The sequence below is a fragment of the Mesocricetus auratus genome, unplaced genomic scaffold (genome assembly GCF_017639785.1).
Source record: "Mesocricetus auratus isolate SY011 unplaced genomic scaffold, BCM_Maur_2.0 Super-Scaffold_100013, whole genome shotgun sequence".
Classification (NCBI taxonomy): Eukaryota; Metazoa; Chordata; class Mammalia; order Rodentia; family Cricetidae; genus Mesocricetus; species Mesocricetus auratus.
Genome location: NW_024429196.1, coordinates 76440194 through 76468106, shown reverse-complemented (window position 1 = coordinate 76468106; position 27913 = coordinate 76440194). Strand labels below are relative to the sequence as shown.

At 44.7% G+C, this 27913-nt stretch overlaps 2 protein-coding genes across 4 annotated transcripts; one reads left to right on the top strand and one right to left on the bottom strand.

Moving 5' to 3' along the window:
- The first annotated feature begins 3486 nt into the window (after positions 1-3486).
- Positions 3487-7944, top strand: Lect2 (leukocyte cell derived chemotaxin 2). Its single transcript, XM_005078390.4, has 4 exons — positions 3487-3598; positions 5308-5404; positions 6817-6962; positions 7614-7944. The coding sequence occupies exons 1-4, from the start codon at positions 3553-3555 to the stop codon at positions 7778-7780; spliced, it is 456 nt and encodes a 151-aa protein (XP_005078447.1). The 5' UTR covers positions 3487-3552; the 3' UTR covers positions 7781-7944.
- Positions 7945-12190: 4246 nt separating this feature from the next.
- Positions 12191-25606, bottom strand: LOC101835177 (F-box/LRR-repeat protein 21). 3 transcript variants are annotated; one of them, XM_005078389.4, is made up of 7 exons: positions 25468-25606; positions 24412-24511; positions 22818-22948; positions 20897-21263; positions 20355-20477; positions 15719-15890; positions 12191-13526 (listed from the first exon to the last, which is right to left on the bottom strand). In XM_005078389.4, the coding sequence occupies exons 4-7, from the start codon at positions 21260-21262 to the stop codon at positions 12883-12885; spliced, it is 1305 nt and encodes a 434-aa protein (XP_005078446.1). In that variant the 5' UTR covers position 21263; positions 22818-22948; positions 24412-24511; positions 25468-25606; the 3' UTR covers positions 12191-12882. The 3 variants fall into 3 exon arrangements, with proteins under 3 accessions (XP_005078446.1, XP_040611999.1, XP_040612000.1); XM_040756065.1 differs by lacking the exon at positions 25468-25606 and adding an exon at positions 24874-25334; XM_040756066.1 differs by lacking the exons at positions 22818-22948; positions 25468-25606 and adding an exon at positions 24874-25336.
- Positions 25607-27913: the final 2307 nt, after the last annotated feature.

The following is a 27913-nucleotide window of genomic DNA, read 5'->3' as shown; positions in this document are numbered from 1 at the left end:
GCCGTTTAAAAAAAAGAGGGGGGGATCAGGACACTCAACATAACAGACAATTCGACTTGGCTAATAGCTTAATACAGACATCACAGGGGAAATAACAACTACAGGAAACTGTCTGGTCACCTATGGCAGCACAGACTCCTTTATCACTTGACTGTTAATGTTTTCATTCCACATGGATGTGTGTGTCTGGGGGAACAGGGTGCTCTCATAGAAAGGGTAGCAACTCGTCACCACAGATTCCCAGTCCCCAGAGCATGTGCATCCAGTGCCTTCTCTATGACAATGACTACAATAGACACACTTTAGTAGAGGCTCTGACCTTATTTTAGATTTCTGAATTCACTTGGTGAGAAAGCCAGTGGTCCAACAGCTTAGGCAGGTTTTTCTGAGTGAACTCTGGAGGCGGGACCAGCAGGAAACCTGGGGTGTTTGACAGATCAAATGGGGATCTTGCTGTAAAGTAACTGCAGAATGCAGTAAAATCCTACAAACCACTACCTGTCCTCAGTAACTCTAAGTTTGTGATGTCATGTTTAAAACATGGACCCACTCTTCAAACCCATGGGCACTTTGCAGTCAACCAGAGGTACCCTATGTTTTGAGAGTCATGTGTGCTTTTTGAAAAAAGAAAGACTGTAAAATCCCCTTAAGGATTCTTTTACATAAGCAATAAATCCCACTATGATCCAAGTGTCAAGATAGGCAGAGGTCATATCCCTGCTCCATCTCTCTTCTCTTCATTCTCTGGCCCACCCACCGCCTTTTGCTGCTTGGGGTCATGATGTTCTCCATGGGGACAGCTTCCTGAGGTTGACTGCATCACTGTGCCATCCTTTCTCATCTGACCCAGACCCACAGCTTCTCTACACTGGGAGTGGAGCTAAGTCCTTCAGCGGCCCTGAGTTTTGCAAGTGGCGCAAAATGTTTTCTTTCCTCCATTTTTTTTTCTTTGCAGCGGTAACACTGTGAAGACGTGATGAGCCCGCCTTGCTCCAGTTACATCCCCAACATTCTTCACGTCACTCACGGCTGCCCAGACCTGGCTTCATCAAGGGTTTCAAGACAGAGTGCTACCATCTGTTCTGCAGTTTGGAGAGTTGCTGCAGTCTCGGAGAGAAAGATGGGTTGGAAGGTTAATACTGAAGGCAGGAAAACCAAAGGAAGAACCACAGGCAGAAAAGGCAAGAAAATTGCTGGGACAAAGGTCTCGGGCATTTGAAAAATTGAGAGGTATTGCTACACTGTCCTCTGAAAAGGTCAAACTCTTTTATTTTCAGTACGTGTTCAGGCGTCCACATATCCTCGCTCTGCCTATCTGGCAGGTGGGAATTTTTCCCCTGCTCTGTAACCATTTGTAGGGGAAATACAGCCCATGCCCATCGATTATTGGTGATTCATATTCATTCTGTTGTGAACGTCTGTTCATTTTCCTGTTGTTTTGTTTGCAAGGTGTTTCTTGTAGGAATTCTCAGTATGTGGAGGCAGGCGATCAGAACGCACCATGTACATGCTTGGAATTGTCAAAGAACAAATGTAATACAAGCTTTAAAAAGCAGATACCTCATTTTATATAGAAAAAAGAATTGTTAAGATACTGGGAAATGGATGAACTTGAACTTCTAATCCTCCTGTCTATCCCTGAGATGTGAAATTATTCTATGGGCATTGTGAGTGCTTGGTCACACACACACACACACACACACACACACACACACACACACACACACGCACGCACGCACACACGGACACACACACACACACGCACACACACACGCACGCACGCACACACACACGCACACACACACACGCACACACGCACACACACACACACACACGGACATTGTTTCCTTTATTGCTGCAACAACCCATCAGTGAACGGTTCCTCCAGTCGCTGGGGTTTTGTTGCAGCCTGTGAAGAGCTGTGTAAACTGACATGCAGCCTTACCTACGCAGTTCTGCTATTGCTGCAGCCTGTGAAGAGTTTTCCTTATGTCCTTGGGCCAGCGGGTTAGCCTGGGAATGTGGCCCTCTTGGCACTGGCGGAGCACAGGAAGTGAGCTCAAGACAAAGGCTCCACAGGCAGTGCTGTCACCCGACTCGCTTGGTCAATGCCACACAGCTGAGCCAAAACCCAGGTCTGGGGAATTCACTTCCGACCAGGAAGAGATGCCACAGGGTATGGCAGCAGATGGGGAAGTGTTAAAAGACCCATTTTTCATGGCTGTTGACCAGGTATGCAAAGGAGGTCGCTTCACAGAAAAGCCCAGGTCCTTGTCTAATAAGGATATCGAGGAGCTGCTGGTTTGTACATGAAAATCTCAATTCAGAATGTGTAAGTACAAAAAAAAAAATGAAGCCAGATGGTGGTAGCACACACCCAGGAGGCAGAGGTAGGTGGATCTTTGTGAGTTCCAAGCCAGCCTGGTCTACAGAGTGAGTTCCAGGACAGCCTCCAAAGCTACACAAAGAAACTCTGTCTTGAAAAACAAAACAACAACAACAACAAAACCAAAACAAACAAAAAACAAAACAATGAACAGAGAATTTTGCATCATGTTTCCAATATTAACGAATTAATGTTTTGCACAATTGCTATTGACTTTCTCAGAAACAAAATATTTTAGAGATTACATAGTCTCCATGTCCCCCATCTCCCCTCCCCCAGTGTGTTCTGATGTGTCCCCCAGCTCTCTCCCCCCAGTCTGTGCTCCATGTTTTTGCATCATTATTAGAAGGTATTATTCATGAAAGGCAGCACTTCTGTTTAGGGAATTTAATGAAATGACATACTATACTAAACTATACTATACATAATTCTAGAAATGCTTTTTATTCAATACTACATTTAGAATCTAACTACATATATATGACTCTCTCTCTATATATATATTATATATATAGTCATCATTTAAGCTCTTATACTCTACCAAATACTGATACCATCATCCAAACATATTTTCCATACTGATGAATGCTTTTGGTATTAATTTCCACTATCATAAACATTTAAAATCACATGCTCAAAAGAAATAAACACAATTTTATCAAAATGTTAAAATTATCTAAAATCTTATATAGATGAGACCTAACTGAAGTGACCCCCCCACCTAAGAGATATGCTGATATTAGGGAGTGTCCACCATTATTACTAGTCAATTCTCTACTGAGGCAAGCATTATCCCTGGAAAGAAAGGTCTCCTTCCAACAGTAATAACTATACCACCATCCCCACGTACACGCTCCCTCTAGCCCCAACCAAAGGACACCAGACTGCATCCAATGTTGTCATTCCTGTTAATATGTAGTCACGATTCTCAACAACGCCAGCTGTTTCCCCAGATCAAAGGCTTGTACGGAGGCCTCTGAGCAACAAGCCAGGTCTCCACGGCACGTTACAGTTTAACTTGACCCATTTTGTGTCCTGTGTCTCACGCTACATCTGGGAGAAACACAGGGTTCTAAAGCTAGCTTACCCGCCAATACTAGCTCAAACTTGAATAGTGTGTGCATGGAGCAATTCTGATTAGAGGCAGAGGCAGGAAGCAAATCCAGATGTTTCCCACAACAGTCTTCATTTCAGCGGCTTTGATTTCCACTGGTAAGTTGAATGCCAGAATCCTGGTTAACTAAAAAACAAATATACCTGATTTACCCCTGATTTAGGGGTAGGCTGAAAAGTCAATGATAACAAAACTGCAACATAAAACCTGACATTACGAATAACTAAAGTTGCCGTGGGTGAGAAAATGTGCAGCGGGTAGGGCAGTGGGAGTTTCTTCACTGTCTCTTCCTGATGCTCTGAGTCTTCAGCCGGGAAATGTAAACATGTGTAGGTGTAACTTTCAGACAAGCCTTCAATCCTGGCCTGGAATTAATTCACTTGGTTTTTGAGACAGCATTCTCTGTGTAGCCTAGCTGTCCTGGAACTCTCTCTGCCTCCCCAAGGGCTGGGATTGCTGGCCTGGCCTGGAATTTAATCAATTAACACCTCACCCCCCCTTCCAAAAATACCCTAGAAGACAAAAATCTCAAGTAAGAGTTGGATGAATTGGATGTGGGAAATTCCTGATGCAAGCCTGGATTGGAATGAAGAGAAAGTCCCCTTGATGCTCACGGCAGACGAGAAAAACAAACAGATGAATAATAAGCTGTCCACTAGATGCCTCAGCTGTCCAGGATAAAGGCTGGTTCTGGGGCTGTTAGAACTTGCTCGAGGATTCATTTGAAGCTTGGATCTATGGTAGAAGGCTTTTGAGACTCACAGTTTAAGTTGCAACGAAGGATAAGCTGAATGGTCATACTCGGTAGCTTTTCCTCACAGCATATACATTAGCAAATGTAAAGTGTCTCTAAGTGACACAACCATCAAATTGGCAGGCTCCTAGTTTTGCTTCAAAGCGTGAGGCTAAAATTGCTAACGGCGCCTCTGTGAATATTAACATTGAGAATCAGGGAATTCAATTCAATTGATATTACTTACACTAATCATTATTTATATTATACTAAAGGGGTAATTTGCACTTAAAGTTTTCACAGAATACACTGAGAGAGACTGCTGTCTCTCAACATATTTACTCTCCATAACCTTCATATAATCATCTCTACTCTCTTCCCAGCCTTCTTCAGACCTCACTTTAGGCTAACTGTGTTTGAACACTTTAGATCACTTCTCAAATCCCCACTTCTATGCAGATACGAGATTTAGTTCCTGCCCCATAAAGTTGGCAAGCCCAGCCGGGCGCTGGTGGCGCACGCCTTTAATCCCAGCACTCGGGAGGCAGAGGCAGGCGGATCTCTGTGAGTTCGAGGCCAGGCTGGACCGAAACAATACAGAGAAACCCTGTCTCATAAAAACCAAAAAAAAAAAAAAAAAAAAAGTTGGCAAGCTCAGAGTATGCCTCACCTGTGAGTCAAACATTTGCTTAGATCTGATTATAAAGCAACATTTCAAAGTTATTGTGCAGTTCCTAAAGATTTTTTAAAGATATGCTGCTTACGTGTGCTTAACCATAGCGTTTCCCAGGTCTGGTAACAAGCAAAGGAAAACTGAAAAGCACAGTTTACACCATGTATTCACGAATGATTTGTTTTGGCACAGTGAGATGAGGAGTTAGTGCTTATAAATAAGTCCTTTTCATGTCACAGAACTATATAGCAAGGAGGCTAAGTTTTACATCTGAATCAGCTGAGGAAAAATTTACCTATAAGCTCCCAAAAGGAGGGGGGAATAGACCCCACTGTCCTGGGGAAATGTACAAGGGAGACATGGGCTGGAGAGGCGATGGCTCTCACATTTCTCCTCTGCAGCTCTGGCGGGACCATGGGCTAACATATGTGCCAGCAAATCTTCCAACGAGATCCGGACATGTGACAGCTATGGCTGTGGACAGTACTCTGCTCAAAGGTATGAGGAGTCACAAAAAAGCTGCCTAGTCTCCTCTCCTCCCTTCGTAATGTCTGTCCTGTGTTTCCTAGAGGCTCGCAGTGACCTGCCTCTGACAGGCCTCGGGCTAACATTAGGAGCAACCTCCAAGGCTCTGCTTCAAGGATGGGGTCTACACTGGAGACGGAGCAGGGAATAAGTGACAGGAAAGAGAATCAAAATGTTTTCCTTCTCAAGTTCTCCACACCTGACTTTCCAGTGTGGAAAAACCCAGACGATTCTATTGCCTTTTAGACATACGGGATTTGAGCTGATTAGGCAGCAGGGATGGGGACTGTGAAGGCTACACCTGTATTCAGCATTTTGGATCCCCTTTGCACCCTCCATGAGGTTACGGGCCACAATTCGGGAAGTTTAACATTAGAGGCTGACCCTAAGCAGGCAAGAACCTCTTGACCCCTCTAGACGAGGGTCATGGTCCTGGGCTTCCACTAACATGCACGCTTTGGACGAGGCGGCCATGCATCTAACTCTATCGCCGACCTCCGTCCTAACCACAGTGGAGCTCTCTACTTACGAAGACGTGTCAAATGCTCAAGACAGGACCGAGAGGGGGCGAACAGGAAGAATGGCTTCAAAAGGAGCACACACCCAAAGTTTGTGTGTTTGACTCACACGGTGACTTCTAGACTCATCCTGCGGGACCTGATGGACGTTGTCTCACACACAGTTCTAATGGTCCCATCCTTGTGAATCTGAGTGCTCGCTAGAACTCGCTAGAAGGGAGAAGGCCTGGGAGGAACAGGCAGTGAAAGCTGTGGGAAGCCACAACTGCCAGGTTGTAGAGACAAACTCAAGATGCCTCGCTGTATGCGATGGTTTTGCTTGTGCTCCACGTGGTTTGGCAAGCCTGGGAGGTTCCCTGTGTTAAAGCAGTACTCACACCCAATGAAGTTTACAAGTGCCTTTGCTGTGAGAGAAAAACAAGACCCGGGAAACACATGATGTTCATACAATAGATTCCCAAAGACAGTGACTGTTTTTAACTGGTTTTTGAGAAGAGTAGGCTGTATGGCTAAGTGGTACAGTACTTGCTTAGTACCCACAGGGCCCTGGGTTTGCTTCCCAACACTGAAAAACAAAAGGCCTTGAAGGGGCCAAGATTCAGACAGCTATGAAATATATTTGTACACCCAGTCTCATTTTTTTCAAAACATCATATAATATTTAAGCAAATATGATTTGAAGTTATTTACTCTTTACAATACGGCCATGAGTACTCACAGGCAGAGAGGTTAAAACTGGACTAAACAGAGTAAATATCTCAGGCATTGCAATGTCTTCTGGCTGTTTCAGGTTTTGATGTCCAAGGCAAGGAGCTGTGCATGAAGAACAAGTTTCCCTCAGTCTGATGGCTCTTATTTATATTCTAGAACCCAGAGGCATCACCCAGGAGTGGATGTCCTGTGCTCAGATGGATCTGTTGTATATGCACCATTCACTGGGATGATAGTGGGTCAGGAGAAACCCTACAGGAACAAAAATGCCATCAATAATGGCATTCGACTATCTGGAAGAGGTAAGAATATAGATCTGGGACACTGTGTGTTTGTGTGTGTGTGTGTGTGTGTGTGTCTATGTGTGCATGCTGTGTGTGCATGTGTGCGTTCTGTGTGTGTGTATATATATGTGTGTATGTGTACGTGAGTGCTGTGTGTGTACACATTGTGCATGAGTGTGTGTGTATGTGTACGTGTGTGCTGTGTACACAATGTGCATGAGTGTATGTGTGCACATTGTGCATGAGTGTGTGCATGCATGCTGTGTGTGTATGTGTGTGCATACAGGTTGTGTATGAGTGTGTGTGTGCAAACATGCGTGCTGTGTGTGTAGGAGTGCGTGCTGTGTGTGTAATGCTGTGCATGAGTGTGTGTGTATGTGTGTGTGTACATGTTGTGCATGACTGTGTGTGTGTGTGCTTGGCCAGTAGGCTAAGCTGGCTGACCCGGGAGCACAACATCAGGAATACACATCTGTTTCTACCTCTCCAGGGCAGAGATTACAAGAATGTGCCAAACTCTCAGCTTTTTTTCATGGGTTCTAAGTAAAACCCAATTCCCCATGCCTAGAAGGCAAGCACTTCACCAACTAACTTGTCTCCCCAGCCCTGTGTTTTAAATTTCCAACCCAAAGTTGCAGGTGTCCAAGTAATTTCTTCATTTTCTTCTAGGTTTCTGTGTTAAAATGTTCTACATTAAGCCAATAAAGTATAAAGGTTCTATCAAAAAGGGGGAGAAGCTGGGCACCCTGCTGCCCTTGCAGAAAGTTTACCCTGGCATACAGTCGCACGTGCACATCGAAAACTGTGACTCCAGTGATCCCACCGCACACCTGTAAGTGGAGACCAAGAGCACCGTGTTCCGTTCAGAATGGAACTCGTGTGCTCCCGGAGAAATGTGTGTTCCAACAGAAGCACGATCAAAAGCCAAACCCCCATTTCCAATCCCAACTCATCATCATGCTAACCTTCCTGCCACCCGGAGGACCAGGGTATTTTGTATTGTAGGCTTTTAAGTCCTGATGACTGAAATAAACAAATGAGTCCCAACATGTCCAGACTATTGAGACCTCTGAACTAGCTACTTCTCGGCACGAAAGGGACAAAGGGTTTGAAGGTCTTTCTATGACGTGAGAATCATGAGTTACTGTCAAGGTTTGGTACACGCCCTTTATAAATGTGAGCTGAGAGAACGGAGGCTTCTTAAGATGATAAGTTCTCAGCGAGGCCCTTACCTTGTCAGGCTAGCTGGAGGGGCAGCTGTTCACAGGGCTAAGATCTTTCTATCCACACTCTTTCATGCTCCACAAGAGGGACAGGTCTCCTAGGACGTGACGGTGGCATCCTCAAGAAGGCTAGGTCTCAGAGAGGCTGCTCACATGGGGAATGTGAGGATGAGACAGAGAACTACCCTTAGCTGACATGCCCTGGGAACTAGGTCAGGCGGTCTCACCCAGCGGCGCCACACATCAGTGTGCATACAGTTACCCAACACGCTACACGCCATTCCTTCTCAATGCTCTGACAGGAAGCGCTAGGAGGAAGCAAAACCAAGGAAATGTGCAAAGCAACAGGTAAGTTCTGGCTCTAACCTGGTCCATAAGGAACGACTAAACTGGAGTAACCATCTGGAAACTTCACGCATGGAATTTTGCTTAAGTCCTTTTGAAAGGGAGAATGACTCCATTCTTATTCGTAGCTATGTTAAAGGAAAAGACAATTAATTGACCTTTATTACTCGAGAAATAACTCCATTTGTATTTCTTGCATAATAATGTTCACGACAACACTACTTGTCATAGTGAAACCAGGGACAATTCAAATGCCCATTGACAGCCATAGATTTTAAAGAACAGGTCATAATCACAGTGACAAATGTCATACAGAAGTCATAATAAATGAAGCTCAGTTGAATATAACAAGATACACAAATGGCAGAGAGGAACAGTAATTTAAGAAAGGTAAAAAAAAAAATCACTCGATGTGAGAGGCTCTTTTTTAGAAGGTCAAAACAAATAAAACAACATTTCCAAGAACACATATAGGTGATACTTAAAGAAAGGAAGGAGAGGGGGAGGGAGGGAGGGAGAGAGGGAAGGAGAGAGGGAGGGGTGGATGGAGGAAGGGAGGAGAGAAATAATGGCTTAATCGGCCCAGGGTTAGGGAGAGCAGAGCCACACACATTTCAGTCACTGCAGTGGTACAGTTGTGCAGCCAAGGTTGATTCATGACAATTTATGCACCAATGGTGTGTCACAGAGGCAACTGGACATACGTGTGTGTAGGTGGCTACAAGGGTTAGTGATGCTTCTCAGACATGTAAGGACCCATGCTGTAGCCAGCACTTTTTTTATATGTAGGCTCCTATCATCATCCATCGTGTCACAATATGTTAAGATTTAAGTTATAGGGGTTGGAGAGGTGGTGCAGAGGTTAAGAGCACTGGCTGTTCTTCCAGAGGTCCTGAGTTAAATTCCCAGGAACAACATGGTGGCTCACAGCCATCTATAATGAGATCTGGTGCCCTCTTCTGGCCTGCAGGGATACATGCAGGCAGAACACTGTATACATAACAAATAAATCTTAAAAAACCAAAAAAAAACAAAACAAGTTTAAGTTTTTGTCAGGATGTTGTGGCGCACACCTTTAATCCCAGCACTCTGTGAGTTCAAGGCCAGCCTGGTCTACAGAGCAAGTTCCAGGAAGACTCCAAAGCTACACAGAAAAAAAAAAACCCAGTTCCAAATCACACCCTTCCAAAACAATATTAAACGTGATTACAAAATATGCATTAGTATCCATTCTGATGGCCTTCTGTAATGATCATTGGCGTCCAATAACTCTGTATTGTTTCAAGGGATTACATTTGCTTTTAATAGATAAGCATCGCGCTCCTGCTGAAGACATAGAAGGCTCTGAAGGCAACAGAAACAGTGAAGTTTGTGTTCAGCCTTCCAACTACAACATTCTGGAATGGTGTCTAGGAGGTGACACAGTTAGACATGGCTAGCATTTCCAAAACCAAGCTGGTTGTGTGGGACAGGGAAGGAAGATGTCCACTGGGCAGCTCAGGAGCACTGCCCTCTGCCTGCCGTGCATTTTACAGAAATGCCAGCTCCAAAGAACATCTCTCTTAGGAAGGACTAGGATCCAGCGCCCTCTAGTGCCCACTAGAGCTGCTCGTAGGTTCTGATTCAAAGTTCAAATGACAAAGAGGACACTGTAATAACTTCACAAAAGTTATTACACTATACACCTCAAAACTGTGGTGCCAGATGTTGCCAGGTTCAATAACTATAAGTTAATAGGAATAAAAGGATTTTTATTTTGAAAATGCTTTCAGTTAGTGGTAGAAAATTAATTTAATGGGACAGTGAGATCAACAGCCAATTTAAGAGGTTAGGTCCACAGAAGGGTGAACTCTTCCATCTGTTAAGAGGACGTTTGTCACACTTAGGGGGACAAGAGCAAGGCAGATGCACTACCTATCCTCCTAACTCATCCCCCGACACTGTGCACAAAGCAAACGAAGCCTGAAGGGATCACAGGAAGGAAAAGGAAGAGAAGAGTGACGATCCAGTCTTTCTGTTTCTTCAGTTCGGTGACAGAAGGGTCCATCTCTCCACTCTCCACAAGATTATCTGAAAGTTCCCAGAATCCGCCAACAAACACAAATGTTTTAAACACGAACAGGCATGCAAACAGGACGGAAATGCTTTCAAAGATCGAAGTTTGTGACCCATCTGTAAGAAACGCACTCATGTAGCCAGGTCCTCTGATCCTAAGAACAGCAGAACTCACAGACTTCCAAAGGACAAGGAGATGCTCCCACTGTGGGAGGCATTAGAGACACAGCATTTTCTTTCCTCGGCCATCTTAAAAGTGTTATGCCCCTGCTTCCACTAACCCAGGAGGCTGCTGACCAGTGGAATGGACACGGATCACCTTAGATCACCGTGACATTTTACGGTGTTTAATTCATGAGGTTCCCACGGGAGCCACTGAAAAGCTCTCCTGAGGGCAGAACATCTCATGCTCCTTAAAGCGATCTTCCTTTTCTGGTGCAACCAGGCTGCAGGGGGAGCCATCCCTTCTCTGATCTGCCGCCTTTGCCTCTAGGGCAAACATCAGTGATGCTCGCTCACCTGGCCGTGCGGGCGTGCATAGCGTTATCTCACTAAGGCGGCGGCAGCAGCAAGTGAGATAACACAGGTGTCTCTACTCAGTCTTCCCATCCCTGGCCCCAGCTCCACTGCAGTTCAGCCATTTCTCTGACGCCTGCAGCGCTGTTGCCATGACTAGGTTTCAAGTTTTAAATTACGGCACATCTTTTTTTGGGATCTTAAGGTATAAACGACATGACCTGCAATGCTAAGAGCTCTGTCCCCGAGAAAGGCTTTATTTCTGTTGCTACCCAGGACTCGGTATTGCAGCGCACAGCTCTAAGAGTGACGAACACACAAGTGAATGCAAGACGCCTGTTTTACAGGGCTCGCCATGGGAGCATATGAGTGAGGGACGGTCTGCTCTCCAAAATACTTACATGAGAGCGTAAGAGTAAGGGACGGTTTACTCTCCAAAATACTTACATGAGGGCGTTTGAGGGACAGTCTACTCTCTAAAATACTTATATGAGAGTGTATGAGTAAGGGACAGTCTACTCTCCAACACACACACATACACACACACACACACACACACACACACACACGATCTTGTATTGGTGGAGTTTACAGTATAGCGAAGGGGCTGCGAAGGTGTTATCAAAGACGACTTCCCCTAGGAGGTGCCGCAGGGAAAGGTGTGTGGGAGCACACAGGGACGGGTAGAGAGGGGGCAGGTGCCTGTGGCAGCAGAGGGCAGGGCAGCTGGAGGGACAGAGAAGGAGGGAAGGGCACAAAGGGCAGGCATGGGGGCTGCAAAAGGAGCCCAGCACCCAGGCAACCTCTAAGACCACATCTCCATCCTAAGGACGAGCTGGTGAAGGGTGTCACCAGGGTTAATAATTAAATGACAGGGCCACACGTGCAAAGCACATGGGACAGTCCCAGATCAACAGCAGCAGGTCCATAAACACTGGCTTCCAAACACATCCCGGAAAGCCTACCTCTTCACCCACACTGTGTGTTCAACTAGTAATCACAGGGTTTTCTATTTGCTGTAGCTTTACAAAATGAATTAGTATTACTGTATTTTAACACAATGCCGGTTACCTTCCAAGTTAATCTAAAAATGAATTTAAAGCACTCTAGAAATCAAAGTTGTTTACTGAAACACAAGATGCTAAAAATCTTGTGAGTACAATGATACACACTTCTATAATGGTACCTTAATTTTTTTTAACAGTATGTATTTTGTAAAACCTGTATTGGTACCAAAATGAAATTAAAATAACATGAGGTTGTAACATAAAAATACATAACTTAAAGGGTCTAATACTGTTAATTATAATTACATGTTAATTATAAATTTAATATAAATTTCTTAGTAAGCTAAAATATGCCTCCAAAGAAGGTTGAGAAATCTATCTCAATCTTAGACATCTATAGTCTACCCTATCAACCATATAATTAACACACAGTGTTTGTGTGCTATAGACAAAGATTTCTGACTATTCAAATTTTATATATATTGGTTTTTGAGACAGGGTTTCTCTGTCTTGTTTTGGAGGCTGTCCTGGAACTCACTCTGTAGACCAGGCCGGCCTCGAACTCACAGAGATCCGACTGCCTCCGCCTCACAAGTGCTGGGATTAAAGGCGTGCGCCACCAACGCCCAGCTCTGTTATATTGTTTTTAAATGATTCTGCAGCAATCAACTAAGATAGTTGGCAAAAGCAAATATTTAACCTAAGATGTTCAGCAGTTCATCTCCAAATTTACATTTGCAGAGCAGACAATCGCTAATCACTAACAGAAAGCTCAGAACCTTTGGTAGCTGGTTACCAGACAGGCATCACATCGGGGAACCACACTCTTCCCAGGTGCTTAGAGACTTCAGCATGAACTTCGTCTGGGGTGTAATTGTCATCAGGGACCAGGACCTCCTCCATGATAGACAGCTGGGTGAGCCTTCTGCCACAGAGTCTCACAAACTCAATGAACGCACTGCAGCTGACCTCACACTCGCTCAGGCCCAAGGCTGTCAGGTTTTTACAGTGTTCAGCAATGCGGATAAGCTCACTGTCCAGGGGCTGAAGGCCATTTGCACACACCACTAACTCAATCAGCCGCGGGCAGTTGAGACCTATACGGCCTAGAATGGTTCTGCTTACTGAACGCCCGAAGTAGAGGTGAGTGACCGGGGTTTCTTCTTTGAAGAATGCCTCAAACTCCTCCTCATACAGAAAGAAGTACATGACAACGTTAACTCCCGGAGAGTGCTTAATCAGCGCGTCCCAACTGTGCTTTTTAATAGAGTGAAACTTGATCTGTCCAGGATTCTCACTGACAATGTCTATTCGCAGATGTTCGAGGTTCACGTGAGTCTCGCTTGACAGCGCAAGGAGAAGCTCATCACTCAGAATGTAGTAATTTAATGCCAGTTCTCGGAGGCCCTGGCAGTGGTCTGCCACACACAGGATTCCTGTGGGAAAATTAGGGAATCCGTAAGAACAGAGAATCACACCGGTACTAAAACAGATTTCACAAATTTGAATTTTCTATCAGTTAGTTAGTTTACTACAACAGATAGCGAATGATGTTTCAGAAAATGGCTGCACACACACACATATAATAATTAAAATTCCCCCCCAAACCCTTGCACACTGCGGAGGGGAGGGACATGTGAACCGTTGCAGGTACTACGGAAGTCAGTGTGGAGGTTTCTGAAGATCTGAAACTGGAGCCACACTTAAGACTCGCTCAGCCCATCTCAGGTACACCCAGAGGGTAATTCAGCACACCAGAGATACTTGGTGTCCACCAGCAGAAGCGTGGGTACAGAAAATGTGCTTCATACAATTTCTACTGAGTCACAAGAATGAAATTGTGACATTTGTAGCAAAACGAGTCAACTGGAAATTACTATGTTAAACAAAATAAGGCAGATTCAGAAGGATGAATCTCACACTAACATACTCAGAGTTTACATTTAAACTCACACGCACACACCTGCATTTACACATGCACGCATGTTTCTCTTTTGAAGTGTTGGTGCACACAGGCTGTGGCACATGTGTAGAAATCAGGAACGGGTAGTCACCCTCCAACTTTCTGGAGACATGGTATCATGCCACTGTAGACACCAGGTCAGCTGGCCCAGGAGCTTCTGGGAATTCTTCATCCCTGCCTCCCACCTTGTTGGAGGAGCACTAAGATTGCAGAAACGCTCCCACGTGCGCTCTGGGGCTCCAAACTCAGGTCCTTCTGCCAGCACAGTGGGTTCCTTAATGACCATGGTTTATAAGTATTCGCTTGAGATTCTTGGCGTGGATGTTCATTAGGAAGACTGGTCTATAATTTCTTCTTTCTAGTTAATTTTTTAATTAACACCCCAAAGCAATGGTTCTATCGTGGAATTTTCATGTGTACTCCTGTGTTAGTATATTTAATGCCGATCTTCAAAGTGCTACGGAGGCCACTGGGGGAGTCGCACTCAGCTATGGATCCTGAGCGCTGCCAACCTCCAGTGGGCAGAAAGTGCCCCCTAGTGCAATGTTATGGGAATAACACTTTCTAAGTGAATGTGAGGCCCACTCCACAGAAGAGAGTCCATGCTTGGTTCTGTAACCCTGATCTAACGTGGCATGGAAGCTTCTTCTGTCATTCTGCTAGAGAGGCATGCTGTGCCCATCAAACTGACCTCCGAACACCTGTCTTATGCTCATGGGCTAGCGCTGCTTAGCCAGAGAAGACCCACTGTTAGTGGACAGTGGTTACTGCAGAGACGTTAACTGGTAAAAGGCCTGACAATATAAGCGGGACTTTTGAGCTGCTCGGCCCTGAAGAGAGCATCTACGTAACGCCATGGCCAAGATGCAGGGAAACACTGCAGGAGAGATGGGTAGGGAGGATGCTAGAGACAGAGGGCAGGAAAGAATTCGGTGGACTGCCGTCTCTGGGCATGGCACTGTTTGCCGCCCTCGTGAGCCCACAGCGGCTGAGGGTACCCGACAACACGGTATCACGGGTGGGGGAGGGGCCATGAGGTCCCACCCCGCTGTGAGGCGCTATTGTCTGTGGGGGGGGGGGTTTTCTTCAGTGGTGTTGCCACTGGTAAAGTGCCCATGCTCCAATAATCCCTACCCATAGTCATGAAAGCAATCCCATTAAACTCAGTGAGTCAAAAAAATGCAGAAGAAATTAGTTAGAAGAGGAGCTGGCTGGGAAGAAGGGGCTCTGACAGGGGAGGAACAAAAGAAGGTAACAGGAGTGAACATAATCATAATATATTACATACATGTATGAACTGTCGAAAATAGGCCACCAGTTTAGAAAAGATTAACAAGCGTCCAAGGAAAAAATATTCTCTGAAGAAGCAACTTACATCGAATTTGAAGATTAAGATTGCTTTTGAGCTGGGCGGTGGTGTCGCACGCCTTTAATCCCAGCACTCGGGAGGCAGAGGCAGGCGGATCTCTGTGAATTTGAGGCTGGGCTGGACTAACAGCCTCCAAAACAATACAGAGAAACCCTGTCTCATAAAACCAAAAAAAAAAAAGATTGCTTTTGAATAAAATTAATAAATTGTTAGGAGGCATGTATTCTTCAATAAGTAATCTATTGTTACTATAATAAAAAACTAACAATCAATTTATATATAAAAATACAACCTACCATCAGATGAAACATGAGGACAGCTACTCATTTTTAGGAGTCGCAGAGTGTCACTATTGTTGGCCACAAGAATCTTCAGTGAGGGATCGTCCACTGGCGTATCTTCAATTTTAATTGATGATAATGATTTTGAGTTGACAAACACAACTGTAAGTGCTGACACAAAATGAGACTTGCATGGCAATAAGAAAAAAAATTATGAAAATATTTAAAACTCACAGTTTCAATCAAGTAGCACTAAAAATAGATTGTTAAATGCTAAAACTACAGTAAAACAATGAATATATTATATTTTCATGCTATCACTAGCCAGTAGAAGACATTCCTATTTCTTTTTTGAATAAAATTACAAGTTAGTATACAAGGTATGGGTTTCATTACGGCATTTTCATGCACATGCCTCTATGCCTTCTTCTCATTCATCCCTTCTCTCTGCCATTCCCTATCCTCTTGACTCATCGGTCTCTGGTACCCTCGTTCCTTCAAATACTACTCCGGCTCTCATCACACATATTCTCTCTCTCTCTCTCTCTCTCTCTCTCTCTCTCTCTCTCTCTCTCTCTCTCTCTCTCTCTCTCTCTCTCTCTGTGTCTCTGTCTCTGTCTCTCTCTGTCTCTCTCTGTCTCTCTGTCTCTCTGTCTCTCCTTCCCTCTCTTTCTGGACACACATACAGTCTGCAAAAGAGAGAAAACATGTAGTATTTGTTTTCCTGAGTCTGATCTATTTCAGTTAACATAATGATCTCTACTTCCATACACTTTTCTGAAAATTCCAGGATTTCACATTTCTTCAAGGTGAAAAAAAATTCTATTGTGTATGTCTATGCTCTATTCATTTTGCCTGTTGATGAGCATCTAGGCTGGTCCTACTTCTCAGCTATTGTGAACAGTAAATCAATAAACATGACTATGCATGCATCTCAGTGCAGTTGACGTAGACTATGACTTCAGGCAGTTTACCAGTAGCATATCTGGTTCATATAACAATTCTTCTAATGTGCGTCCTTGTCTTTTGTAGGGGATGAGGTGGCTGTCGCTGTTTGGGCTCAGTTTTAGGTCTTACATTCTATCCCAATGATTTCTGTATGGAGTAAGAGATAAGGAACTAGTTTCATTCCTCTACATGTGGATATCCAGTTTTCCAACCAACATTTTTTTCCAATGTATGTTTTTGAGGTAACTGTACTGGCTTGATCTCATTTTTAGATTTTATATTCTATCACACTGACTTGTCTGTCTGTTTGTCTGTCTGTCTGTGTGACTGCTCCAAGCCAAGTTTCTGTTACTTTGGTTCTGCAATGCAACTTGAGAGCAGCTCTCGGACTTGCACTTTCTGATGAGAACAGCTGTGGCAATGAAAGCTTACTCGTGCTTCCCTATAAACAGCAGAACCCTCTATTTCTGTGAAGAAAAACAATGCAGTGTCGATGGAGATGGTTGAACCTGCACAAACCACTTTGGCTAATGTAGCCATTTTCTATACCCTATTAATTCCGTCAAGAGGTTTTCCCATCTTCTAGTGTCTTCTTAAATGTCTTTCTTTGATGTCTTAAGGTTTCATTGCAGAGGTCTTCTACCACCTTGCTCCACAACTAGGTTTAATTCTGAGTTTTGGGCGTCTTTGGGGGGTATTGTAAATGGGATTTCTTCTTTCTTGGCAGTTTCATTATCAATATATAGAAAGGCTACTGACTTTTCTATGGTGATTTTGTATGTTGTTACTTTACTGGAGTTTAAGGTTCTCTGATGAACTCTTTGGGATCTTGTAAGTATAGAATCATGTCTACAAGTATGAGGAACTGTCTTCTTCCTTTCCAGCTGTATCTCTTTTATTTATGTTTCTAACGTTAGTGCTTCAGCTAAGATTTCATGCATTATATTGAACAAGAGTGGTTAGAGTGGACATTCTCATCTAATTTTAGAGGAATGTTGGTGTGTTGAACTCTGTCAAAGGCCTCTTGTGTGTCTATTGAGATAATTATATGACTTCCATTTCTAAATCTATCCATGTGTTACATTACCTTGAATGATATGCATACAGAAAACTAACCAACTTTGACTCTCTGGGGGGAAAAACTAACTTGTCCATGGTGTAGACTTTGTTAATGTGCATCTCCAGTCCTGTAACAAAAAGTTCCAAAGCCCCACTGGAAATGGAATGATGAGAAAGGGAGAAGTCCCAAGTATCTTGTAAAGGATGTCTTAGCTATTTTCAGCCTCAAGAATTTGATAACTCGTATAATTTACTTATTTTCTAGAATAGAGATTAGCTAACTATGGACCATCAGCCACCCTCAATGCAAGGTCTGTTTCTCTCTATTTCATGAGTGAAGAGTACATCTTTTACATTATTAAAGGATGTGGCATGGGAGCTACATGGAACAGTCGTCCATGCTCACAGATAAAGGCTGCATGGCCCACGGCCATGTGCTTTCCTTTTGCACGGTCAGTGTTGGCTCCTCCCCTGCAACAATGGAGCCGAAGGTTTGAGGCAGAACTGCATAGCCCCCAAAGCCTAGAATTCTGTGGTTTCTTCCCACCTCTTGCTAGGAAAAATACATTTTTCCCTGTTCCATTCACCTCTTTATTTCCAGACTTAACATAGTATCTGGAACATAGTCAATACCTATTTCTTAAAAGGATGCATGAAGGGATGTTATAATAACATGCTCTTTTTCTAGCAGATTTGAACAAAGTAAATAGTTACATTTGTTGAAGAATTACAAAATAAAGCTTATTAATAATTTGTTCTCAATGTAGGTAGAATTCCACACATTTTCAGATCCATTGTTTCTGGAAAAGTCAGGAAGTGTGGAAAGCAAATCCAAGATCCTTTTTCCTTCCATAAAATCAGTCTTGGTTGTACTAAAGGTTCTACTGGTCCTGTTAGGATGAACACATTGGTTATAAATGTATAAACATGGTGTCTCATACTAACTAAAAGTGGTTTTCACATAGTAGGGAGCTAGTGTGCTACTAAATTACTATGGAACGATATCTCTTTCTCAAGACACATAAAGTTGGTTTTTCCCCTCTTTAATCAACTCTGAATTCGTTGTTTTAGTCTTAAAGGACACTTAGGTGGCACAGTACATGTTTCATCATAACCACATTTGCTATCTTCTTTGAAATCCCATAATTTTATCTAGTTTTCCACTGGTTTATAAGTGGGAAAAATAAGACAGGATCCTCGAGAGCTTCTCAAGCTGTCCAGAGGCCACAGAATTCACCTAGACAGAGCAGGCTACCTACCCAGGCAACTGCTGGGTAACCGCATCAGCAAACGAGGCTGATGCTCGCCCTGAAGGCTAAAGGGCTCCACCAGCCTTGGCTTTAGAACCTAAGACCATCAGGTCAGTCTGGGTCTGTGGTTTATAAACAAGGAAGTAACTATTTAGCACTAGTCAATTTTCATCTGATTACTTATATTATTCTTAATCCCCAAATGACCCAATTTTTTCCAGCCTATCTTTTAAAAAGATAACAGGCTAGCAGAAAGCCTGGATAAGAGAGCCATGACCCAGTTTGTAGGAGTGAAGATGCTGTTATCCCTACCCCGCTTCTGTAGGAACTCTCTGTGAGGTGGTTTTTATCCACAGCCAATAATGTAGTGCTAGTTACAAACCGAATACTACTTTAACCTGGCTCCCTGGTGGTGAACAAAATGGAGATAGACTCCCATCCTTCAAATAATTAGCTTGAGTGTGAGGAGAAGACAATGAACAGGCCAAGTTCATCATTAAGATGGCTTTGAGTGCTAACAAACATAAAGAAGATAAAATATTGTAGGCGTTATGGTTAGTGTGAGTTGTCAACTTGACAGACCTAGAATCACCTTGGAGCCTTTGGAGACAATCACAGTCATTGTTTATTTAGTCACTTACTTACGTGTGTATGCTCGTGCAAACACACATGCTACTCACTGCCCATGTGTGGAGGTCAGAGAACAAATTGCTGCCACCATATGGGTCCTGGGGGTCAAACTCGACTTCTTAGACTCGATGGGAGGCACCTTTACCACCAAGCCAACTCGCTGTCCCAGGACTACCTCTCCCTGTTTGAGCTCCTGGACTGTATGAATGGCAATGGGCACTGAAGAGCAGCAGTGGGCATCCGGCCTTCCCTGCTGCCTGACAACGGTTGCCACGGAACGGATGCCTCAAGCTCCTGCTCCTTGGCTTCCTGACCACGATGGACGGTGCCCTGGACTGCCAGGCAGGCCATTTCTCCCTTGCACTGCTTTTGACAGAGTATTTCCTAAACTAAGGAGCACGAGCAGGGAGTGACCCGCTTGAGAAGACATCTCAGAGGAGCTGAGGACACTCAGGTGAGGCTTGAAGACAGTGGTTCCTACAAAGACAAAACTCCACCTCTTTGATTATCCAGCACTGAAATTTAACTGACAGGCAGACCCCTGGGGCTACTTGGCCAGCCAGTCTAGCCTAATTGGTGAACTCTAAGCCAATGAGAAACCCAGTCTCATGGATGGATGGATGGATGGTGTTTGGGGCTGGGGACGGGGAGTTGCCCTCTGGCAGTCACATGCACGCACTCATATGAGCACCTGCACACATATGAACACAAACACTGTTTTAAAAGAAGTTTACCATATCTCACAAAAGGCACCACATTCTTACCTTTGGCACATTCATAAAACTCGGTTTGGCTGTGGAAATCAGTCCCAAGGTCTGGATAGAACAGTTTACCAGCTGAGAGAGGATATCGCAGGCAGCCTCTGCTGACTCAGCACTACTATCAACCTGTAAAGACAATTCTCATCTGAATGTCCTGGAGGCAATTGATCAGAGACACTGGAAATGCAATTATTTAGTGGGATTCAGTAAGTGAGTTTTGCTGGCCTCTTTCATCTGCATAAATGGCTGTGTTTATATGAAATGTCTGAGCTTCCAAAGGGAGAAACAGGGATATTGCAGAGTAACTCTGCAGCACTTCATGCTTTCAGGCCTCTATAATTACCTGGGTATTGATAATAATATCCAAATGAGGAAAGTGGACTTCAGGTCATTTACTTACAGCCCATGTTCTCTATTTCAGTCTGTGCAATCACTAGAGACAAACCAGAAAGCGATGTGGGGTAACAGTGTCCTGGAGTGTTTACCGAGTGCCTCCAGGTAAGGACCCACACACACAAGGGTTTGCCGGGTGAGCGGCTTCCTACCTTAAAGCTGACGTACTGCAGATGTGCAGCGTGCTTCTTGATGATCTGCTGGATGAGGTCAGGGTGCGTGGACTTGAAATAGGAGGTGGCTGACTGGTTCAGCTCAAACTCAAACTTTCTCCAAAGATCAGGGATGTGAAACACTTCATTCCACCTCCTACACACGGAAGATGCCCGGGCTCGGTCTATTAACGGGAGATACTGGAAAATGTGTAATATCACGTGGTGAGGTAACGTCCCCCAGTCCAGGAGAACAGAGAGCATGTGAGTCTGCGTGAGAGACGTGCAGAGCCCGCGCTTGGGCTGCTTCACTACTGGCGAAGTCGGGACAGCTTTATTCACAGCAGAGAAATTGTTCCTCTTCATTCTGAAAGCACCAGAAGACGCTGTTTGTTTCCTTCCCACTGTTCCAGAAACATCTACGCACTAACTGTGTAGGATAATACTAGAGATGGATAATACTCCCATGGACACACCTCTAACTGTGTAGAATAATACTAGAGACGGATAATACTCCCATGGACACACCTCTAACTGTGTAGGATAATACTAGAGACGGACAATACTCCCACGGACACACTTCTAACTGTGTAGAATAATACTAGAGACGGATATACTCCCACGGACACACCTCTAACTGTGTAGAATAATACTAGAGACGGATAATACTCCCATGGACACACCTCTAACTGTGTAGAATAATACTAGAGATGGACAATACTCCCACGGACACACCTCTAACTGTGTAGAATAATACTAGAGACGGACAATACTCCCACGGACACACCTCTAACTGTGTAGAATAATACTAGAGACGGATAATACTCCCATGGACACACCTCTAACTGTGTAGGATAATACTAGAGACGGACAATACTCCCACGGACACACTTCTAACTGTGTAGAATAATACTAGAGACGGATATACTCCCATGGACACACCTCTAACTGTGTAGAATAATACTAGAGATGGACAATACTCCCACGGACACACCTCTAACAGTAATGTCCACTTCCTTGCTTTGGTAAGTGCTGCTTTGTGCTGAGGACACAGGTCACCTGTTAACCCGCCCTGGCAGCCATGACCAATGGTTGAAAGCAGTGGTAAATGACTTGGCTGGGGGGGGGGGGACAAGCAGCATGAGAGGAAAAAGAGAACTAACTGCTCGTGACTGCTCTTGTGTGTGGAAGAAGCGCCTGGGGGGCCTCTAAGAGGAGGCATTAAAGCAGCATATACACCCCCTGTATCTTATTATATCCTACAAAGGAAACAGCACACGGAAATTCTGCTGAATCCGTGGGATCTGGGAGACAGTACAACTACACTAAGGGCATCCGTGGCGAAGAGTCTCGTGTGCTGACCACGTGACTCTAAGCCTGGTCTCTCATCCACAAGGCAGGGATCAGGGCACTCATGGAGCTGCTGTGAGGCGTGGACCACTTTATATATGAGTGTGTGCCGTGCACACGCGAGAAATGCAGCTGTGCTAACTTGTGTTTCTCTGAACTGCTTTCATTTCACAAGCCACGGTTCTAGAAGAAAACCAAATGACTCAATGGACTGAACATAAGAATTCTGGGACATGTGGACACAGCAGACAGAGTATCTGCATGAGTACAATCTGCTCCTCTGCGGTCAGTATTAAGGAGCACAGGGATGAACATTATTCTCCCCAGAAAGAATCTCCAGGCATTAACTACTTGGGACACCACAAAGCTCTAACACTCTGAAGCCCAGATATAGCGATACATGTGAGAAATTATCTGTAACCTCTGCACGTTTTATGTAAGAATCCAAATTATTAAACAGAATATTACTTGAGAGGTTTTACAATGGTAAAAATGATTTTGAACTAACCCTCCTTTCACACATCAATATCAGGAACAGATATTACAAGTTCAGTATCAGTTTTGAACATACCTGCAAATCTACTGAAATATTTATTTATAGTGTAAGTATATTTGTCTTGTGATTCGGTCTGAGTGATGCGAAACATTTCTTAACCACAACGTAAAGTAGAATCCCAGAAGCAGGACTGATCTATAAAATCACTGAAAAAAAAGAAAGTCATTTTAGGGCTTAGAAAACGCAATGGAAAACAAAACCCTTGAAACCCTTGCCAACTTGTAACAAAGAAGGAGCTGCTCTGTCCATCTCCATCTGAGCCTGCCAAGCAACACAGGGCAACCATTCAGAGCACAGCCTACAGTTGCACTCTTTACTGCTCGCTCCTTTAGAAACGCCTCCCCCTCCCCGTGTGTGTGTGTGTGTGTGTGTGTGTGTGTGTGTGTGTGTGTGTGTGTGTAGGTGTGTAGGTGTAGGGGCTAGATTCTAAACTCAGAGGCAGAAGACATCCAAAACAGCATGACTATAACTGTCTCAGTAGCCTATAAAACAGTTAAAACTTTGGCTGGTTGATGGTGGCCCAGGCCTTTAATCCCAGTATTGGGAGGCAGAGCAGATGGATCTATGTGAGTCTGAGGCCAGCATGGTCTACAGAGTGAGTTCTAGGACAGCCAAGGCTACACAGAGAAATCCTGTCTCAAAAAACAAACAAAAACAAAAACAAAAAAGGAAAGAAAGGAAGCAAAAAGAAAGGCTATCCCTAATATAAAACTTCACTAGAAGAGCAGTGACGACAAATACAGACTTTATCCAAATGCCAGGTTTTGCACAACTACCTCACAGTTCTCTGCACAGAGCGATTGTGTTTATATAGCAAGCTTGATTGTACATTACAAGAATTGTTTAATTTCATCTATTCATTATATTGCCGGTTCACTGAATCATCGTAAAGAATTAATGTTATTAAGAGCTAGAAAGATAGCTCCGTGTTTACAATCCCTTGCTACTCTTACAGAGGACCCAGGTCAGATTCCCAGCACCCACACATGCACCAGGCATACACATGGTGCACAGGCAAGTGAACTTCTCAAGACATATTATATTCACATTACAATAATTTAGTAAAATACATGTTAATTTCCTTTCCCCTCACATAAATTAATAAAGCATAAAACTCCCAATTATAAACTTTATATAGCACAACATTGCAGGCATGTGTGCCAGTATATTTTAGAATGTAAGATAAATTGATTTGTATTACTTGGAAGTACTTTTCTGATCATTTATTCATTATTTAGTTAAATAATGTGAGTTACACCAAATGATTTATGAATACAGAATGCCACTTGTATTGTATTCCCCTTGAATTTTTTCTTGGAAATGTTTTATATAAAAATTCTAACTTAGCCAAGCGTTGGTGGTGCATGCCTTTAATGCCAGCACTTAGGAGGCAGAGGCAGGCAGATCTCTGTGAGTTTGAGGCCAGCCTGGTCTACAGAGGGAGTTCCAGGACAGATAAGTCTATTACACAGAGAAGCCCTGTCTCAAAAACAATACAATACAAACAAACAAAAAAACCAACAACAACAAAACTAACTTAAATATATGGTGCCATTATTTATTTTTACGTAAAAGAAATGGGATCAATTCTTTTTCAAGACTCTCTTACCTAACGGTGGTTTCCAAGTTGCAGTGCAGGCTGAACCAATGAAATGAAGGAATTGCAGCCATGGGATACTCACCAGCATCCATCTGCCTTCTCTTTCAATCTTGGAAAACACCACAAAAGCATCATTAGAGCAGATAATAATTTATGCTTAGGTTATTCATAAGTCATTATTACATTAAGTGATTTTATTAGTAAATTATTAATGCTAAAACTATTTTCTGTCCATATGGAAAACTAACTTGTGGAAATATTGCAGTGCTTGCCAGGAATCACACTGGAACGTATACTAAAGTTCCATATCAGGCAGTAAACAACTCTGAAAAATTACATTTTACTTAATATCTATGGAGAGCTATCACGAAAATTTAAGGTGCTTCATAAGTACATGCATTTGTTTATAAGCTGTACAAATCTTTCCCCACAGTTCAGACTTCCCTGTAGTATTAAGATATATTTACTTACGAAGGAAACTTCAATTTTTAAAAATAGATACACTCATTTTTAATTGCAGTATCTGAAGACTGGAGTTTGCAAAAACGGACTTGGATTGAAAACACCCTTTTGAGACGCGAGGATGCCAGAAAAGTTGCACAGAACTTGACCTGAGTCATCTCTTAGGATCCCTTAGGGAGCTGGGCACCCAGAATCCTGCCCCATCTTCCTGCAACCTCTGCTTCCAGCCTGGACAGAGGCGACGTCAAGCCAGGGCAGAGTTTAGAGTCTAAAACTGAGTTCAAACAAGAGTGCAAACGCACCGCTCTAAACATGCACGGTGCAATTGATCTTACATTCTAACTGGCCGGAGGAACGCGGTTTGGGAACAACCCCACCCTAGCCAAAAAACCTTCCACACAAGACACAAGTAGCGGCAAAAGGCCGGAAGAGCCGGCTCGGGAGGGGGCTCGGCTCGGCTCGGCAGGCTTGGGTCCGAGCCGGTTCGGTTCCGCTCTCCCTCTGGGGCCCTGCGGCCCCGGGGGCTCGCCTTTGCGGCTCGTCTCGCCCCGCCCCGCCCTGCCCCGTCCCGTCCGTTCCGGGAGGCTGCTCCACAAATGTTACCTCAAAACACACGCCTGAGCTGCAGCCAGCCCAGGTCCTGGCCTCGGGAAGCAGCGCAGGACTCTGCTTGCCGAGCACACTCAGCCCGCTTCTCAGGTGGGAGCCCTCGAGCGCCGCCCAAAGCTGGGCTGTGATGGACAGAATGGGCCCGTGGCTCAGGCCCCGCCCCCACCCCGCCCACGTCCCGCCCTCCCGGAGGCTCAGAGTCTGTAAGCCCCGCCCCCGCGAAGCCTCGCCCCACCCCCAGCGGCTGTGCTATGCCTTGTGCCCGCCCACACCCCGCCCCTCAATAATGCCACGCCCTCCGGAAGTGCCTGCCCCTCAGCGATGCCCCGCCCCTGTCAATCCCGCCCCGCCCCCAGCCACTGCGCTTAAATTCAGAATTCGTCTAGAGGCCGACCCTGACGCCCGCCCACGCCCCGCCCCTTAGGGAATGCTCCGCCCATTGGTGGAAGCCCGGGTCAGCTCCGACCCTAGGCAGCCCCGCCCCGTCTCCGCTGCTCTGTGGGAGCCCAGGGCCTCACCTAGCACCTGCAGGTTCCCACGCCTCTAGAAGTTCTTTGGTGTCCCCATGGGCAACGTGAGAGTACTCCATAACTGGCAATCTGGATGCAGTTCCTGTTTCCGGTTTTAACTTGAGAATCACCCCAAGGCTACCATAAGGCAGATACTTGAGGGACCTTGGTAAGAAGCTGCAGTGATAGCCCCTTGGGTCCGGAAGCTGCAGGCCAGGATTGCAGAAGGTCACCTATGAGCGCCCAGCCTGCCGGCATGCAAACAGTGCACAGTGAGCTAAGGATTTTAAAGTTTATTTTTTAAAAAATTCTTTCAAAATGGGAGCTCAAGCCATGCACAGCGTTCTGGAGCTTTCCCTTTTGCTTATTACATCAAGACACAGTTCTGCACCAACATGTAGTCCCGCCCACACTCGCTTTGTAATGACCAGCCTTATTGCCCTGTAACCGGCAACCACAAACTGCACATACCCCAGGATTTGCTGCCTCTGAGACCAGCATGGCGGACGAGATTAGGAGCACACCATGGATCTGTGTCTCCCCCAGATTTCCCCAAGTCCCTCTGTAATCCCCACCATCATCCTCCCTCACTGTGTTCTAACACTTTAGATTAACTTGCGGTTCATATTCTAAACTGAAGTCTGGGGCGTCCAGCAGCTGGCTCTTTTCCCTCGGGAACTCCATTGACACAGACCTTTCCACGTTTGCCTACCAAGTGACCTGCACAGGCCCCTCCCCTGCGCCCCCCGACCTGTTTTTGCCCTTCTCTGACCTTCTTTGATCTCTTTTAGATCGTCTGGTCACCTCATGAACTAGACTCATCTGCCAGTCTAGAGCTCAAGCCCACCAAAGCCTCTGCTTCATAAATTCACTTCCAGCCATGGCGTTCAGCAAAGCCACTTCCAAGCTCTTGTACCCCAAGGCAAGGCTTTTCAACTTGGATCTATCTTGAACCTTCTTAGACTTCCAACTTGGGATCCCGACTCTGACCCCCTGTGGCTCAGCCCTAGTTACACATCTCACTATCCATAGCAAGAGCCTTGCAATTCCTGCCACGATAATAGTAATATTAGTAGTAGTAATAATATAATAAATCAAGTAAATCATGGAAAACCCCACCAGCCTGGAGGCCTCTGCTCAGCTCACAGACGGTTCAAACAGACACGCTTCTCTGCTGCTCACTGTGGTTCAGCTGGTCAGCGCCTGGATTTAAGAGCCGTGTACTGTTTCCACACAGCTTGGAGGGGCCTCTGAGAATACGCCAAGATTCTGCTCTCCACGTATGTGATCTTCCCTTTCCCTCCAAGGTCTCATGAGCCTCTTCCTCCCTCCTGGAGGGGCTGTTTCGGTTTCAAGAAAATCTCTGTACACTATCTCCTATCCAGTGTTTCCTATTTCATCTCTTTATGACATCTCAGAGACCACGCCTCTTGCATTCCCATTTTAAAAGCCTTTTATTGCCGTCCTTGAATGAATATTCCATTCCTCCATCTTGTCTTCGAGCCCTGGTATTTTGTTCTCCCCATGATCTGCTCCACTGGCTTTCCACGGGGCTTCTCATTTCACTCGCTGGGGTTTTCAGTCCCAGCACTGATTCCTTTTCCCCCAGATGCTTGTCTTTGCTGGGTTCCATTCATATCCTACATTGACTTCCTTATTGCATTCAGCTGTTTGTGGCCTTTGGGGTTTCATTCAGGAGTTTGCCTATGCCTTCTTTCATTTCTATGAATGGATTTATCATCGTGCTTTTTTTTGAATTCTTTGTCTGGAATTTCATCTAGGTCAGTCTTATGGAGGAACTTTGCTTTAGGATGGGCAGAATTTGGAGGAGACGTGTCTTATTTTGTTGTTGTTGTTTTCCTTCTGTTTTTACATTGGGACCTGCATGTCAGGAGTTAGGTAGTTGATTTAATATTATTATTATTATTTAG

What these genes read in the sequence shown, in the direction of transcription:
- Lect2 (XM_005078390.4), top strand. Translation starts at nt 3,553, where the DNA reads ATGTTTCCCACAACAGTCTTCATTTCAGCGGCTTTGATTTCCACTG. An exon ending in AGCGGCTTTGATTTCCACTG is followed by an intron (nt 3,599 to 5,307) that starts GTAAGTTGAATG and finishes TCTCCTCTGCAG; the next exon opens with CTCTGGCGGGACCATGGGCT. An exon ending in GGACAGTACTCTGCTCAAAG is followed by an intron (nt 5,405 to 6,816) that starts GTATGAGGAGTC and finishes TTTATATTCTAG; the next exon opens with AACCCAGAGGCATCACCCAG.
- LOC101835177 (XM_040756066.1), bottom strand. Translation starts at nt 24,494, where the DNA reads ATGGATGCTGGTGAGTATCCCATGGCTGCAATTCCTTCATTTCATTGG. An exon ending in TGCAGTACGTCAGCTTTAAG is followed by an intron (nt 20,478 to 20,896) that starts GTAGGAAGCCGC and finishes TTGTCTTTACAG; the next exon opens with GTTGATAGTAGTGCTGAGTC. An exon ending in GTTTTATGAATGTGCCAAAG is followed by an intron (nt 15,891 to 20,354) that starts GTAAGAATGTGG and finishes TTGCCATGCAAG; the next exon opens with TCTCATTTTGTGTCAGCACT.